Raw genomic sequence first — 14,782 nt, 5'->3', positions numbered from 1 at the left:
TTTGGGCTGACTCCTGAGATGTACCGGGAAAGGTTCCGGGGTCAGGATAAAACCCCTGAGGTCTTATATCTGCAACTAGCCGTTCGCATGGAGGGATTTGCCAGCAAGTGGGCAGATGGGGCCCAGACAAAGGGGGACCTGGTTAAACTGATTGTACCAGAGCAACTGTATGAGTGGTGCCCATCTGATCCGAGGCTGTGGTTGAGGGACAAAAAGCTAGAGAACCCGTGATATACAGCACGGCTGGCCGATGAATTTGTGAAGAGACACATCAGTTGGAAGTAACAGAGGAGGAGAAGGACCTCAGAGTATTGGTTGATCACAGGATTACTATGAGCCGCCAATGTGATATGGCTGTTAAAAAAGCTAATGCGGTTTTGGGATGCATCAGGCGAGGTGTTTCCAGTAGAGATAAGGAGGTGTTAGTACCACAGGTGAGACCTCATCTGGAATACTGTGTGCAGTTCTAGTCTCCCATGATTAAGAAGAATGAATTCAAACTGGAACAGGTACAGAGAAGGGCTACTAAGATGATCTGAGGAATGGAAAACCTGCCTTATGGAAGGAGACTTAAAGAGCTTGGCTTGTTTAGCCTAACCGAAAGAAGGCTGAGGGGAATATGATTGCTCTTTATAAATATATCAGAGGGATTAGTATTAGGGAGGGAAGGAAGTGGACACAAAAACAAATGGATATCAACTGGCTATCAGGAAGTTTAGACTTGAAATTAGACGAAGGTTCTAAATAGAGGAGCGAAGTCGAACAAGCCTTCCAAGGGGAGTAGTGTGGACAAAAGACATATCTGGCTTCAAGACTAAGCTTGATATGTTTATGGAGGGGATGGTATGATGGGGTAGCCTAATTTTGGCAATTAATCTTTGATTATCAGCAGGTAAGTATGCCCAGTGGTCTGTGATGGGATGTTAGATGGGGTGGGATCTGAGTTACTACAGGGAATTCCCAGTATCCATAGACTTTTCTCCCATCCACCTCCAGGGGAACAAGGCACTCACTCCACAGGGACAGCCCTGCGCCCACCCTGTAAATGGAGAACCTTGAGTCCAGGGCATCCAACCCCCCAGCATGGGCGCAGGGCTGTTCCTGCAGAGCAAGTGCCTTGTTCCTCTAGAGGTGGATGGGAGAAAAGTCTATGGATACTTGGACACAGGCGCTGAGGTGACACTGGCCCGAGGCAGTAGCTCCAGATCAGGTGATGCCCAACACCTGTCTGACCCTGAGCTGTGGGGGGACCCCATTCGAGGTGCCCATGGCAAGAGTACACTTGAAATGGGGGTGCATCATTTGCCCACTGAGGTCTTAATGGGGGGGGGCCCTGGAGGCCTGGCCAAGCAACCCCCAGCGTGCCCTGGTCGTGCCCCATAGCCTGAGCCTGCGAGGGACACTGTGCCCTGACCTCGGGGACGGTACCCTGTCTGAGGAGCAGGACCCTAACTCGGAGGGGAGGGAACGCCCAGGGACACAGTTCAAGGAGGCTGTGGCTTCAGACCCAGCCAGTGAGAAAAAACAGGCCTCCATCCCTGTTCCAGCTGCTGAGTTCCAGGCTGAGTTGCAGAAGGATCCCTCCTTGTGGAATATAAGGACCTGACCAACCTCAATGTGGCACAGACCATGGGGGAAGGTTGCTGGAAAAGGTTCCTGTGGGAGAAGGGGTTCCCCCAGGGGAAATGGAGTCAAGGGGAATCAGGAGGCAGCTGGTGGTACCCCGGAAGTATTTCCACCAGTTGTTGGGCCGGGCCCATGACATCCCCCTCTCAGGGCACCAGGGAACCTGGCGTACCCAGCAGAGGCTGCTATGGAACTTTTACTGGCCTGGGGTCTTTACTCATGTCCATCAGTACTGCCGACCTGTGACCCCTGCCAGAGGGTGAGGAAGGCCCGGGCCAAGGAGAAAATGGCTGTAGGACCCTTGCCAAGGATAGAGGAGCCTTTCCAAAGTCTAAAGTGGGGCTCTGAACCAAGAGAGCCCAAATCACAGCCCTCTAGACTGGAACGCTGAAGAAAGATCCCAGCCCAGTTTGAACCCCAGGGGTACTGGGGGGGGAAAGGGCACGAGCCGCACAAGCCTTCCTACGTGCAGACTACACGTGTCCTTGAGCACACCTGACCTAAAGGGGGGTGGGAAACTGGACGGGCCTGGTGTAATTCTCACCAAGGAATGGGAGGGAGGTTGGCGCATCCCTGGAAACCTAGATAGGTTCAAACTTCCCCAGGTCACTGGCTGAAGTGACCCTGCTCAGTTCGGTCTGGAAGTGGGGGAAGAGATGTGACAAACGTGGTCTTTGAATGCTGAGTGGGGAGTATTAACCTGGGAAGTTGCAGGGGAGTTGGGACGGCAGGCACTGGGGAAGGGAGGATACCTGAGCATGTAACCTGAGAACCCAGGAGGGGGGTTGGAGGCAGGTAGCACCTCTGCCCAGGAAACTGGACAAAGGACACAAAGGCTGGGGAAGGAGCCGGGGGAGGCTGAGTGAGAGGCTGGAGGGAGTTTCAGTTTGGAGCTGGCAGGGAAATGGAGAGAGGCTTCCCAATGGGGCTGTGGCCTCCCTGGGGCCCCCAGATGGACTTAACTAAACGGGGTCCTGTTGTCTGTACCGGCAAGACCTGTTTTGGACTGTGTTCCTGTCGTCTAAATAAACCTTTTGTTTTACTGGCTGGCTGAGAGTCATGGTGAATGGCAGGAATCTGGGGGTTCTGGGCCTAGTCTCCCCCTACACTCTGTGACATCAAACTCCTCACACTCCCCTTACACGTGTGCCCTGCACAACCCATTTCACACTCACCAGCCAACTTTCCTCCTGCTCCCCCCAATGAGCACAGAAAAAAAACTGCCTTAGAAACAGGTTTCACGTCTTACCAGTTGTAATGTGCCAGGAGGGGTTGGCACGTTTCCACAGCAAATGGGGATACAGTGACCGAAGAAGGTGCTAAGAAGCCATGTTGTAGCCATGGGCAGATCCGGCCAGGGGATGGGATGGCTGGGATGGAAAGCAGCAGCAGAGACAAAGCCTGTCCGTGCCCCAAGATCCTGGGGTATCTGGCTACCCACGTGGTGCTCTCAAGAGGGGGCATGGCGGCAGGGGCTTCAGTGGGAATGTCCCTCAGTGTCGGGGGCTTTAAATAAACACAAACATCCCCTGAGACAGGGATCCAACTCCCCTTGACTGCTCCCAGGCCCCACAAAGAGACAACTGGCCTTGTTACTGCACAAAGTGCCCCACCTAGACCCTCCCTCGCGTGGTAAAGGAGCGGGTGCCCATGGTGCTGAACCTGGAGTCAGTCCCTGCTGAGTGATGGAGGAGGAAGGAGTCCAAGGGTCCACTGTGTCTAGCACATCCCCGGCGGAGCGTCCCCAGAGCCACGTGCTCACTCGCTGCTGCTTTGCTTTCCAGCCTGACCAACTGATGAGTCACAAACACGAGGATACCCGCTCCATCGGCTTCTCCAATCCCAGCCCCATGGCGGACGGGCACTGCTCCCTCCAGCACAGCCTGGCTTCCTGGGCCCCACGCCCTGCAGACAATTTCACCACCCCACTGCTCTGGGCCAGGCGGGTTCCTTGGGGATTCAGCCAAGGACATCCCTTTGCTCAGTTCAAGGCCCTCCTAGCTCCCCCCACCCCCATAAGGCAGCATAGACTAACCCCCCCCCCCTTCCTTCTCCCAGATCTTGGAGGGGGGGGCTCCCTGCATCCCCTCAGAGCTGAGCACTCGCCTCACCCACCCCATTCCACCGCCCTTCCATGCTCCTGCAGGGCCTCTTGCTCTCAGCCCTGTCCCTACGCTCTCGGAGGCCAAAACCCCCAGTGGGGGTATGTCATACCTACCTGAGCTGCAGGGGGCGCTGTACTCAGCCTCTGTGTGTTCACCTGCAACAGCAAGGGCGGTGCACCATGAAAGTAATGACTGCAGGAGAGACTGAGGGTGTGGGGGCTCAGAGCCTCCCACCCCCCAATCCCACACAGGCAGAGTGTTCCCCAGCCACACAGGAGCCCATCTATAGGTCTGCCCTGCTAGTGGGGGGGGGGTAAACCTCAGCTGTCTTGAGTGGGGCTGTGAACTCTCAGGCTCTGTCACTGACCCCTCCAGGCACCAGGGAAACCGTCCTGCCACCTCCTGGCCCAGCACACAGGATCCTGGGGGAGTCTAGGGAGCTGGATGGCAGGAGAAAAGTGGGGGACCCTGGAGAGAAGGGACACACCTGCTCTGGCCATTCCTGCTGGGATGGCCCCAGTTACACCAGCCCCATGTGCCCCACTAGCCCGACGAGCACATGGCTGTCATGTCCCGCCAGGTGACCCGACCCCATAGATCGAACCCGGGAACACGCCCCCAGCAGGTGTCCCCAGCTTGACCCCCGCAGGCCCATGGCGGGCCGGCTGCCAGGCTCTGCCCGAGCAGGGGGCCGAGATCAACTACGGACACGGGTGACACGGAGAGGAGGGATTGCAATGGCACCACCCTCTACCCAGGCACTGGTTGTGCCACAGAGCTCATGAGTGGCTGCAAATGGGGCAGCGTCAGGACAGGACATACACTCTGCAGCCATAGATTGTGTCATGGGGCCAGGAGTGAAAGTAATTTACAGGACTGCCCGAGTCCTGTGGAGGAAGTGGCCTCATCCTGAAGAGGCGAGGCCTCTCATGATTTAAAGGCCCTGGGGCAGCGGCTGTGGCTGGGAGCCCCAGGGCCTTTAAATCAACCTAGGGCTCCCAGCTGCAGAGGTGGCTGAGAGCCCCTGGGGCTCAAGGGAAAATTAAAGGGTTCAGGGCTCTGGCCACCGTGGAGCCCAGAGCCCTTTAAATGCTCCCGCAGCTCCGGCAGCCGGGTTCGAGTGTGGATTTAAAGGGCCCGGAGCTCCCGCCGCTGAGGGGAGCCCCGAGCCTCTAAAATACGGCCCCAGCTCAGCCACCGGAGCCCAGAGCCCTTTAAATCCCCGCCATGGACCACTTACTTTCACCTCTGCATGGGGCCCACAGAAGCAGCTCTCCCAGGGCCGGACTCACCCGTCTCGTAGTAATCGTACAGTCTCACTGGGGCTGCTCTGAGATTCTTCAGAGGGAAATCCTGCTCCAGGGAGAAGGTAAAACTCGCCGCCTCCTTTGTCAGCTACCGAGAGAGCAACAGAGCGAGCGCCTGGGCTGAACGTCTGCACTGGCAGCTCAAAACCCCTCCTCCCCAAGGCTCAGCCTGGCCCAGCCACTTCCCTCTCCCCTGCGGCCTGGAGCAGTGAGAAAATGCTCCCCCCAAATCCCTATTCCACCCCCCCTGCAAAATGTGACCCCTTTCATCACACTCACGGCCCAGCTCCAGCCCCCAACCCGGAGCTCTCCGGAGCTCCGTTCACGGCCCTCCCTGGGCTTTGACTGAGTCTGGTCCCATCTCCCCGTCCTTTATGGAAATGGGTCACTTGGAACCAGGGGAGATTTCAGTGACCCCTCGCCGTGCGTGTGACACAGAGCCCATGAGAGCAGCTGGAATTGGGGTGGAGCCAGGGCAGGACACTCCCTCCCCGTTCACATCAGGCCCCCGGAGCCCTGAGCCACCCGCACTCACCTGGTCCAGATAGAGCGTCACCTGGTCGTTCTGCACCTCCAGCCTCTTCACCAAAGGCTGCTTCTCCAGCTAGGAGCAGAGGGAGGAAACGGCTGAGCCAGGAAGGGAAGGGTTGGGGCCGGAGTCACTGCTCTGCTGGGGGCTGGGACATGGGGCACCAAATGCCCCCATGGCCGAGGGGCCTGGCTGCCACCCCCCATGCCAGTCACACCTGAGCGCTGGATGTCTGCTGGGGGAGGGGCGGGAGTCTGGACATGGGCGTTGTGTTGTAGGGGAGCTAAGCCGGGTCAGGACCTGCTCAGTGACTGGACGGGAGACCCAGGGCTGCACAGTGCCCCATGGCAGGGGGCAGGACTCTGCAGGGGGAGCTCCCCCAGAGGGTCAGAGCTGCAATCTGTGCTCTCTTGGGGGTCTGGGCTCTCCCCCATGGATCAGCCCCTGGTTTCATGCTGTGTGACGGGCCCAGCCTGTTCTCCTCCCTGGGAAGCTCACCTGCCGCAGGGAGCCCTGGACGGGGGTGTAGCCGGACGGCAGCTTGGCCTTGATGATGGTCATGTTGGTGGCTGGGCGCTCCCCGCTGTACCTGCAACAGGAGCCGTGTGCTGAGGTCGGGGTTTGCCCTGGATACAGACCCCGGGGGAGGAGGGGTGGGGGAGGGGAGGCCTCCCATCCTCTCGGCCCTGCAGGCGTCTCTAATGCCTCTGCCTGCTCTGGGTTGTGAGCCGCGCTAGCCCCCAGCCAGCCCTGAGCTCCCCAGCAAGGGGCCTGGCCCCAGGAGCTCCTTGGGAGCCAACTGTCCGTTAGATCAGCCCCGGGACCAGCCCTTTAGCCCCTGGCACATTCCAAGGGGCCCCTGCCTCTGCCCTGTGCCCTGTGGGGGGATGGCTCCCCCAGCGATCGATTCCTGCAGTGGGGCGGCTCTGCCCTGGCCATTTCCCGTTGCCTGGGGCCTGCCCCTGCCCCTGGGCACTCGGACCCAGAGTGGGTGAGGGCTGGGGCTCGTACCGGATGTGCAGCACGAGGCTGAAGCGGGATCTGGCGCTCTCGGTGCACTCCTTCGGCTCCGTCACCACCCGCAGGTCAAAGGTCGCGGCGCTCTTTGGGGGCGGCACGTTGTAGTGCAGAGTCAGCTGGGAGACAAGCAAGAGGGTTGGGGCAGAGCCTGCTGCCTCCACCACTGCAGATCAGAGCCTGGGCCCAGAACCAGGCACCGTGGGGCAGGGCAAAGGCACAGCCAGTCACCGCTGGGCCGGCTGGGCCCCAGGGGCTCCTGCACTCACCTGCACAAAGACACAGCCCTTGCCGCTGGCCCGCACCGTGTACTGCCCGGGGATCTCCTGCAGGGCCGCTCGCTGCAGCACCAACCGGTTGGCGTTGTCCATGTGAAATTGCTGCCGGGCCCCAGCCTGGGAGCTCACTGTCACCGACACAGCCCCGCTCGCCACGGCTGCGTATCTGGCCAGGGCCTGCAGGGCCACCACTGTGCCCTGGGGAGGAGAGTCACTGAGCTGCTGTCACGCTCTGGGGAGAGGAACCTGGCTCAGACTCACTGCAGCAGGATTGGGACCTGCTGGGGCGCTGACACCGGGACCCCAGCTCCCAGCCCGTGAGGGCAGGGGGCTCTGCACCCAGGACTCCCTCTCCCAGGAAGGACCCTGGCTCAGATGTGGAGATGCAGCTCTCGGGGGCCCCTTCCTGCACCAGAGCCCCCAGCACTGGTTTGCCCGAGGGCAGGGGTGTTACCTGCATGGAGGGGAAGCCCTGGTTGGGGTTCTGCTGCTTAATGAGCCAGCGGACGATCTGGGCAGCGGTCGTCATGTCGGCAACAGACATGTTGGGCAGGGAGAGATAGGCCAGGAGCACGTAAGCTGTCATCTCCACCGAAGAAGCCTGGGTCCCATAGAGGCTGTAGAGGGACTTTCTCTGCCCGTACAGCTGTCCCCCTAGGAGAGGGGCCGAGGGAAAGGCAGCCCCACGGCTGCAGTTACAACACAGTGGGTCACCTGTATGCTTTCCAAAGGGGCCCCAGGGGGTTCCCAGGCTGGAGGGACTCCTGCCCCCCACTGAATTCAGCCACCTCTGGGGCAGGACACGGCAGGTGATTCACAGTGCACAGCAGGGCTACACAAGTGTAACACGACACCCCTGGGTGGGTCATCAGCAGGGACTGAACCCTGGACCTCTGACTCGAAACCCCTGAGCCTCTGCTGCCCGAGCTACAAGCTGAGCTCCACTGGGTCACAGGGTCTTTGGACCTTGCAGATGGCTCCTGTAACCTTTTACAACAGTGTGCCCCCCCCCCGTGCCCCCCGGAGCAGAGCCTCCTCTCCTGGGGGCAGGAGCCTGGTGCTGCTCCCAGCAGTTCTTACATGCCCTGAGGGGGGCAGGAGGCAAAACACACAACTCAGGGGCACAGAGCAGCTGCAGCTGCAGCTGCCGCCCCAGGGCTTAGAGAGATGGGACTTTTCACCTGAGCTGAGACAGGACAGAAGCCCCTGGACCACGCAGGCGGCTCCTCTCCGTTGGGGGACATCTCCCCAGGGCCCATCAGGAACCGAGCACACCAGGCCTCAGCTCCCAGCACAGCTCAGTCTGAGCTCGAATGGGGCTGAGGAGACTCACAGAGATCACTGGGGTGTGTTTATGATGAGTGTGATGGGCCCAACCTGGGACTCCCAGCACCCCTGGCATCATGCCGAGGCCTCCTTCAGCTCAGCACCAACGCGGGACAGCTCCACCTCCAGTGTCCCCAGCCGCACTCCCAGTGGGCCTCCGGCCTCCCATGGGACCTCCCGCCCTATGGGGAGCTGGCCCCAGCCTGCATCGCTCACATCGCGGCTGGGCTGGGAGCGCCACAAACCCAAGGGCATCTGTGCAGGGACAGGCTGGGGGAACTGGAGCTGGGGGACGGGCAGCCTCCCAGCAGGAGCACGGGGGCACAGGGTGCAGGCAAGGGTGAACCCCCAAGGCCTCCTCCCCTGCCCAAACTCCACACAGAGAGACAGCAAGGCCTAGCCGGCCCCAGGCCAGTGCTGCCTGTTCCCCTCCCAGTATTAGCCGGCCGAGCCGAGAAGCCTCAGGCAGGGACTCCCCAGCTGGGATGTCTCCAACACAGGATGGGACTGGGATCCTGTGGCATCTCCCCAGGGCTTGGTTATGTCCCGTTCCCCATGGGAGCTGCCTACGCAAGGCCCTGCCCCACGGCTCTGAGCCCACTGGACCCGTCACGTTCCTGGCCCCGGGTGCTTTAGAGGGCTGGTTGGGACATGGGGCTTTGCCCCTCTAGGTTCTCAGCTCCGATCCCCCGAGGCTGGCAGTGACCCAGCCTTGTCCCCCTTCACTCCGTGCGCTGGGCCCTTGGGAAATGGCGGGATGATCTCACTCCAGCTCTGAGGGGAGAAGTGTCCCCACGACAGAGCCCAGCACATCGGCCCCTCACTGGCAGCCTCAGCAGAGATCACGGACTGACTGGCCCATGAAGACACAGCTCCTCTGCCAGACTGAGGAGGCCCCGGGGCAGGGGGCACCTGGGTGGGCAGGGCCGTGGGGGGCAGCTGGCCCTGCCCTGGGTCCAGAGGCCGGCAGCGAGGAGAGCACTAGAGTGAGGTTCTGCTGGTACCGGCGCTGATGCTGTGCTGGGCCAGGCGCTGCAGGAGGGCGTCCCGCGGCTCAGTGCTCCCCGCCAGCCCGAAGGCGTAGGCCAGCAGCGCCTGTGTGTAGAGGTCGCTGGTGCTCGACTCCCGGAGGCACTGGAGGACCCTGGTCACCATGCGGTCCTGGGACAGGGGAGACACCAAACAGACTCCCCATCAGGCTGAGCCGGCGAGAGGAGACCCACCCTGCGACTGGGGCCTGGGTGCGACCTCCGGCAACCACTCCATGGGGCCCTAATACCTTCTCCCAACAGCCTGTTGTCACCTCCCCCAACCCATCCCCTCCACCTCCACTCGCACCCTGCGCCCCACAAGCCTCACCAGACCCTCTCCCTCGAGTGCTAGACACCAAAATAGCCCAGCCCCTCCCCAACCTGCTGAATCTTCCTTTTACCGAAACTCCGAGCCCAACTCCCCACAGCACCCCTGTCTTAGTACCAATCCAGCCTGACCTGTCAACTTTCCTTCCTCCCACCAACCTGTCTCTTCACTGCCCCCAACAGCACCTTGACCCTCACCTTCATACGAAACGCCCCACTGACCTGTCAACTCCCTCCCCCACTAACCCACCTCTCCACTGCCCCCCAGAGCACCCTGATCCCCCCAAACTCTGCCGGCCCCTCCCCTAGGACAGCCAGGCTTGGCCTCACCGTGAGCGGCTGCCCCAGTTCCAGCAGCGCCACCGCGATGTAAGCTGAGAGAGAGAGCTCGTCCACCACGCTGTCCTGAGGGGATGGAGACACCGGAGCCGGCTCAGACCGAGCTGCAGGATACATTGCCTTGAGCAGGTGAGACGTTGCCCAGGACAGGCCCATTGGGACAGAAAAGAACCAGCTCCAGCGCTCTGAGTGGCTGGGTTTGGGTTCCACCTCCTGCTGCCCTCAGTTGCCCTGGATCCCGAGCAGCTGCCCTCAGTTGCAGCAGCCAAGGAGGCCACATTGTGGCAGTGAGTTCCACAGGCTAATTCAAGAGAAGTGGTAGCAGCTGCATTGCCAGGGCTGTGCTAGTGCCAGTGTAGCAGGCAGGCCTGTATTTTCACCTCAGATAGTATTTTGGGTTTTGCTTGTCTGTTTGATTCTTACTAATCTGTGTGCAAAAAGGAGAAAGACACTGTGGACGTTGCTTCTGCCTGGCCACTCCCAGGGGGGGTTGTTAGTATAGTGGGACGAGCTAAGAGCAGTTGAAGTGTTCCCGGGCATGGTGGAGTGGAATATACGAGCACACATGTTAAGACGGCCGCCACTCCCAGCTCACGGCAAGGTCGGGCGGGGGGCAAAGAGGGACTGGGGGAAGGTATAAAACAATGAAGGCCAGAGAAAAGCCCCCTCACTCCTCACCCCCCCCACGGGGTACAAAAGAGGTGGGATGAAGACCCCAGACAAACAACGCCCAAAAGGGAACATGACCATAAGGTGCAAGGGGGATTGTGGGCTGCACTGCAGGTATAATTACACCTGCTGAGAAGGTGGGGATGGGACACTGGGAAACAAGGCTCTGCGGTGTCAGAGTTACGGGACACCTGCTTGCTGGAAACTAACCCCAACAACCATCTGGAGTGGGTCTCCCCTGAGTGTGGGCTGTGGCAGGGCAGGGCACCTGCACAGACAGGGAGCCAATCAAAGAAGGGCTTATTGAGAGCCAATCAGGGCCAGTTTGGAGACAGCCAATCAGGGCCAGGCTCAGACATATATAAAGGTTGCTCTGGGCAGGAGCAGTCAGTCTGGCCTAGGCTTTTGGGAGGGGAAGGTCAGTCTCCAAGGGTGGAGACTAGCACTGCAGACAGAGCAGTGCTGGCCAGGCTCCAGGAGGCTAGGGAGCTTGAGCCCGTAGGTGCCAGGCTGCAGGCCCTGAAGGGAAGGGCCGAGCGCAGGCCTGCACAACATGCTGCCTGCGGAGGCTCACTGTGCAGCCTGGGGGGGGGCGGTTCTAAATCCTGCGCACACAGCGCTCTGCAGGCAGCCCAGAGCCCTTTGAATCCTGGCCATGGCTGAGATTTAAAGGGCTCAGGGCTCCTCGCTTCTGCAGGCAGCCCAGAGCCCTTTGAAACCTGGCTGCGGCTGAGATTTAAAGGGCTCAGGGCTCCCCCCCGCTGCGGGCAGCCCAGAGCCCTTTGAATCCTGGCTGTGGCTGAGATTTAAAAGATTCAGGGCTCCCTGCCACTGCGGGCAGCCCAGAGCCCTTTGAATCCTGGCTGCGGCTCCAGCAGCCGGGCTGGGGCTGGGATTTAAAGGGCTTGGGCTCCCCTCAGTGGCAGGAACTCTTGGCCCTTTAAATCCCTGCCCCAGCCCTGCAAAGCTCCAGGTTCCCCCAGGCCCTTTAATTTGCCCCGAGGGCTCCCAGCCACCTCTTCAGCTGGGAGCCCCTGGTTGATTTAAAATCAAGTATCACTGCCCCATCTCCAACCTTCCTTTTTGGCCCACAGCTGTTTGGTGGGGCGGCGCTGTGGAAGGAGGGTTTGTTTCTGCAGGGCTGGGTGGCACTGGGGCGGGGTGTTTTCGTGGGGCTGGGAAGTGCTGGGGGGGTGTTTCCACAGGGCTGGGGGATTTTGGCCCTCAGCTGTTTTCTTTGGAGTAATGTGGCCCTTGCCGCTTTACAAGTTGTGCAGGCCTGGCCTAGTAGGTGCAAGGAGCGGTAGGGGAAGCACCCCGGGGAAGCAGACAGATGAGGGGAGAGAAGGAGGACAGTGAGGCTGATGCCAGAGGGTCCTTGGGCTGTGACCCAGAGTAGAGGGCGGGCCTGAGTCCCCTCTTCCTCCCTTGCAGTACACCCAGCCATTGGCCGTAGGGAGTAGCCACTGTACTATGCCAGATCCCTGACAAGAGGGACTGGACTCAGAGGGCAGTTGGATATAGTGGCTGGGGTGTAGACCCCCGGAAGGGGGTGCAGATGGACTAAGGGGCACTGCCAGGGCAGTGACCTCGAAGAGGATGCCGCCAAGCAGGGAGCAACGCGGGTCCAGAGACAGCAACTGAGGGCGGAAAGATGGACGGGACACCACCAGGAGGAATTAGCTCCGCCAGACAGAGCTAATTCCCAGAGTCACCAGCGGGAGGTGCCAGGTGGTGAATCCCAACCCATCGCATGGCACTTCAGAGTTCTGGTCATCTGCTTTCTGTCTGCGTCATGAGAACCAGGGGAGAGGAGGAAGGGAAAGTCATCTCACAATGGCTGCACTGCGCTCCCAGCATAAAATCCTATCTGAGCCCCCCTTGAACCAGAGGTTGGGAAGTTGGTTTGAACTGACATTTGCCAGACTTCCTGTGAAGACCAGGGCCCATTTCTGCAGAGGCTCAAGGATTCGCCCCTTGCTGGGCGAGTTCCTGCTCATTAAATAGTCCCCTCATGCGGGAATCTGGACTTTTCCTAAGATTTGTCTCCTTCTAGCTCCTAAATGGCTGGGTACAGCCCCAGCCCCTCCCATAGAGTCCCAGCTTTCAGCAAACTCCGGGCAGGAATTGGGCTGTGACTCAAGCTGGGTGGGAATTTCCTGCTGAAATGATTTCTCGACAGACAATGCAGTTTCCACAAAACCAAAACTCTGCGGGAAAATGTTACTTTTGCTGAAATGTTTCGATTTCCGTTGGGAAAATGGAAACGCAACATTCTGTGGTGGGGCGGCGGGGCCAAAATCGCAGCCTCTCGGGTGGGCGACCTGAACGGAAACCTTCCACTGTGAACCAGTTCAACATTCAGCTGCACCGGCCTCGTGCCCCCACTCCCCCATGGACTCGGCTCCTTTGGACTACATCTCCCATGATGCACTGCGACTGCCCTTCTGCCTGAGCCAGGTGGGAAGTTGTGGGAATCACATGACTTCAGGGCTGGGCTGGGCTGGGCCCTCCCGCTCAGGCTCTCCATGCCAGGCAATGGGTGCGGGGTCTGCTCAGTGCCCACAGGGAGACCGGGCTGTGCAGGAGCTGGCGGGGCTGGGCCAGGGCAGGTCCCTCGTTCTGTGCAATAACCCGCTGCCCCGGCCATTCCAGTCATTCAGCTTTTGCTAAAAACCCAGGGAAATCCCCCAACCCGAAACGGGTCACAACCACCAGCTGTCATGAGGGGCCCCCACCCCCTTCCCCAGCTTGTCCCCTCCTGCTCCATCTCATCAGCCCGTCCCCCCAACCTCTCACCTGCAGGGCGTTCAACAGCTTCCCCGCACTGCAGAAACAGCCGCTCTCCAGCTGGCGGCGCTGCAGCCACCTTACGGCGTCCTGTAGGTGCTTCTCGTCGATGGAGATGTAGGGCCTGGCCTGGCCAAAGGACTTGAGAACGAAGGCCGTCAGCCTGGGTGGGGAGAGACCCTGTGAGAGGGACATTCTGCAGGAGATGCTGCGGGCCAGGAGGGAGGTGTGTGGGGCACAGGGCTGGGGGTCAGCATTGTGGGGGTGAGCAGAGCTGTCAGGGGAGCCCAGAATGAGAACGGTGGGGATTTGGAGTGAGTACGAGGTGCAGAGCTGTGTGGGGAGCAGGACTGTAATAGCAGTGGGGCTGGGGGTCAGGCTGCAGCCCGGTAGGCCCTGCCCGCCCAGAGCCCTGACTCGCCCCTGCCGTGCGGCCCCTCACCAGATGTTGCCCCTGGCGTCTCTCTCCCCAGAGGCGCTGTAAGAGCCGTCATCGTGTTTATAGAGCAGCTCGCGCTGGTAGCCTGCGGAGATGGGAAAGAAACAGCGAGTCCCGGATCCACTCACCCTGGATCCGCTCACCCCCAGGGGCTAGAATCCACCCCCAGCCTGCACCCTGTGTGGCCCACTAGCCCTCCCCTCCCCCACGGCGCTGAGACTCGGAGATTCCAGGGGTCAGTTTGAACAGGGGGATGGAGCTAAGGCTGAATACAGGCCTGTGACATTATGAGTCTAATACAATATTTCATTGAAAGGTGACAGGGTCAGAAAGAGTTAATTAACTCAGACTGACCTGACTCATGGGTGAACGTTATGGACTGGTTAGGAAGATATGTAAATGAATAGAGCTGTGAAATGCAAGTCTCCATTGTTAGAGGAAGAAGGGCAGATGTTTGCTCAGGTCTTGGGATGTCAGCAAACAAGTCTTGTCTATTGCTATAACTTCAATTCAAAGATCAAAAAAAGAATATTAACATTTATGATGATACTTGAGTGAAATGGTATTATTGTCTCTGTCTCTTTGAAGGTTGTGGTAACCTGTATCTGAACTGTTTAATGGATAAATTACTCTGTGCTAATTGCCAGGATGTTTGGAAGGAGAATTAAGTCTACTGTTTTCTCAGGCCTAAAGGCTGCTGGAAATGAATAAGAACCCTGGGACAGGATCGGTCTTCATCTCAGGTCTGCTCTGGGTTTCAAGAGGGGGAAACCTTAAGCCACATGGATTGAGATCCCCAGTCACTGACTGGAGTCACCCTGAATATGGACATTGGGCTTGGCAATTAATTTTGGCAATTGATCTTTGATTATCAGCAGGTAAGTATGCCCAGTGGTCTGTGATGGGATGTTATATGGGATGGGATCTGAGTTACTGCAGAGAATTCTTTCCTGGGTGCTGACTGGTGAGTCTTGCCCACATGCTCAGGGTTTAGCTGAT

At 59.4% G+C, this 14,782-nt stretch overlaps 1 protein-coding gene across 1 annotated transcript in view; it reads right to left on the bottom strand.

The window, feature by feature from the left end:
* Positions 1 to 3,054: 3,054 nt before the first annotated feature.
* Positions 3,055 to 14,782, bottom strand: part of LOC116827587 (alpha-2-macroglobulin-like protein 1) — a 68,508-nt gene continuing 56,780 nt past the window's right edge. The window contains 12 exon segments of the mRNA XM_075059817.1: positions 3,055 to 3,132; positions 3,845 to 3,886; positions 5,024 to 5,126; positions 5,574 to 5,642; positions 6,066 to 6,156; positions 6,579 to 6,703; positions 6,854 to 7,060; positions 7,317 to 7,516; positions 9,193 to 9,349; positions 9,877 to 9,951; positions 13,354 to 13,507; positions 13,787 to 13,868. Coding sequence (XP_074915918.1) covers positions 3,104 to 3,132; positions 3,845 to 3,886; positions 5,024 to 5,126; positions 5,574 to 5,642; positions 6,066 to 6,156; positions 6,579 to 6,703; positions 6,854 to 7,060; positions 7,317 to 7,516; positions 9,193 to 9,349; positions 9,877 to 9,951; positions 13,354 to 13,507; positions 13,787 to 13,868 — 1,334 coding nt within the window. The 3' untranslated portion in view covers positions 3,055 to 3,103.

The sequence above is a fragment of the Chelonoidis abingdonii genome, chromosome 21, assembly GCF_003597395.2.
Source record: "Chelonoidis abingdonii isolate Lonesome George chromosome 21, CheloAbing_2.0, whole genome shotgun sequence".
NCBI lineage: Eukaryota > Metazoa > Chordata > Testudines > Testudinidae > Chelonoidis > Chelonoidis abingdonii.
Note: the sequence above shows the minus strand (reverse complement) of the source record. Positions and strands in the feature narration are given on the sequence as shown.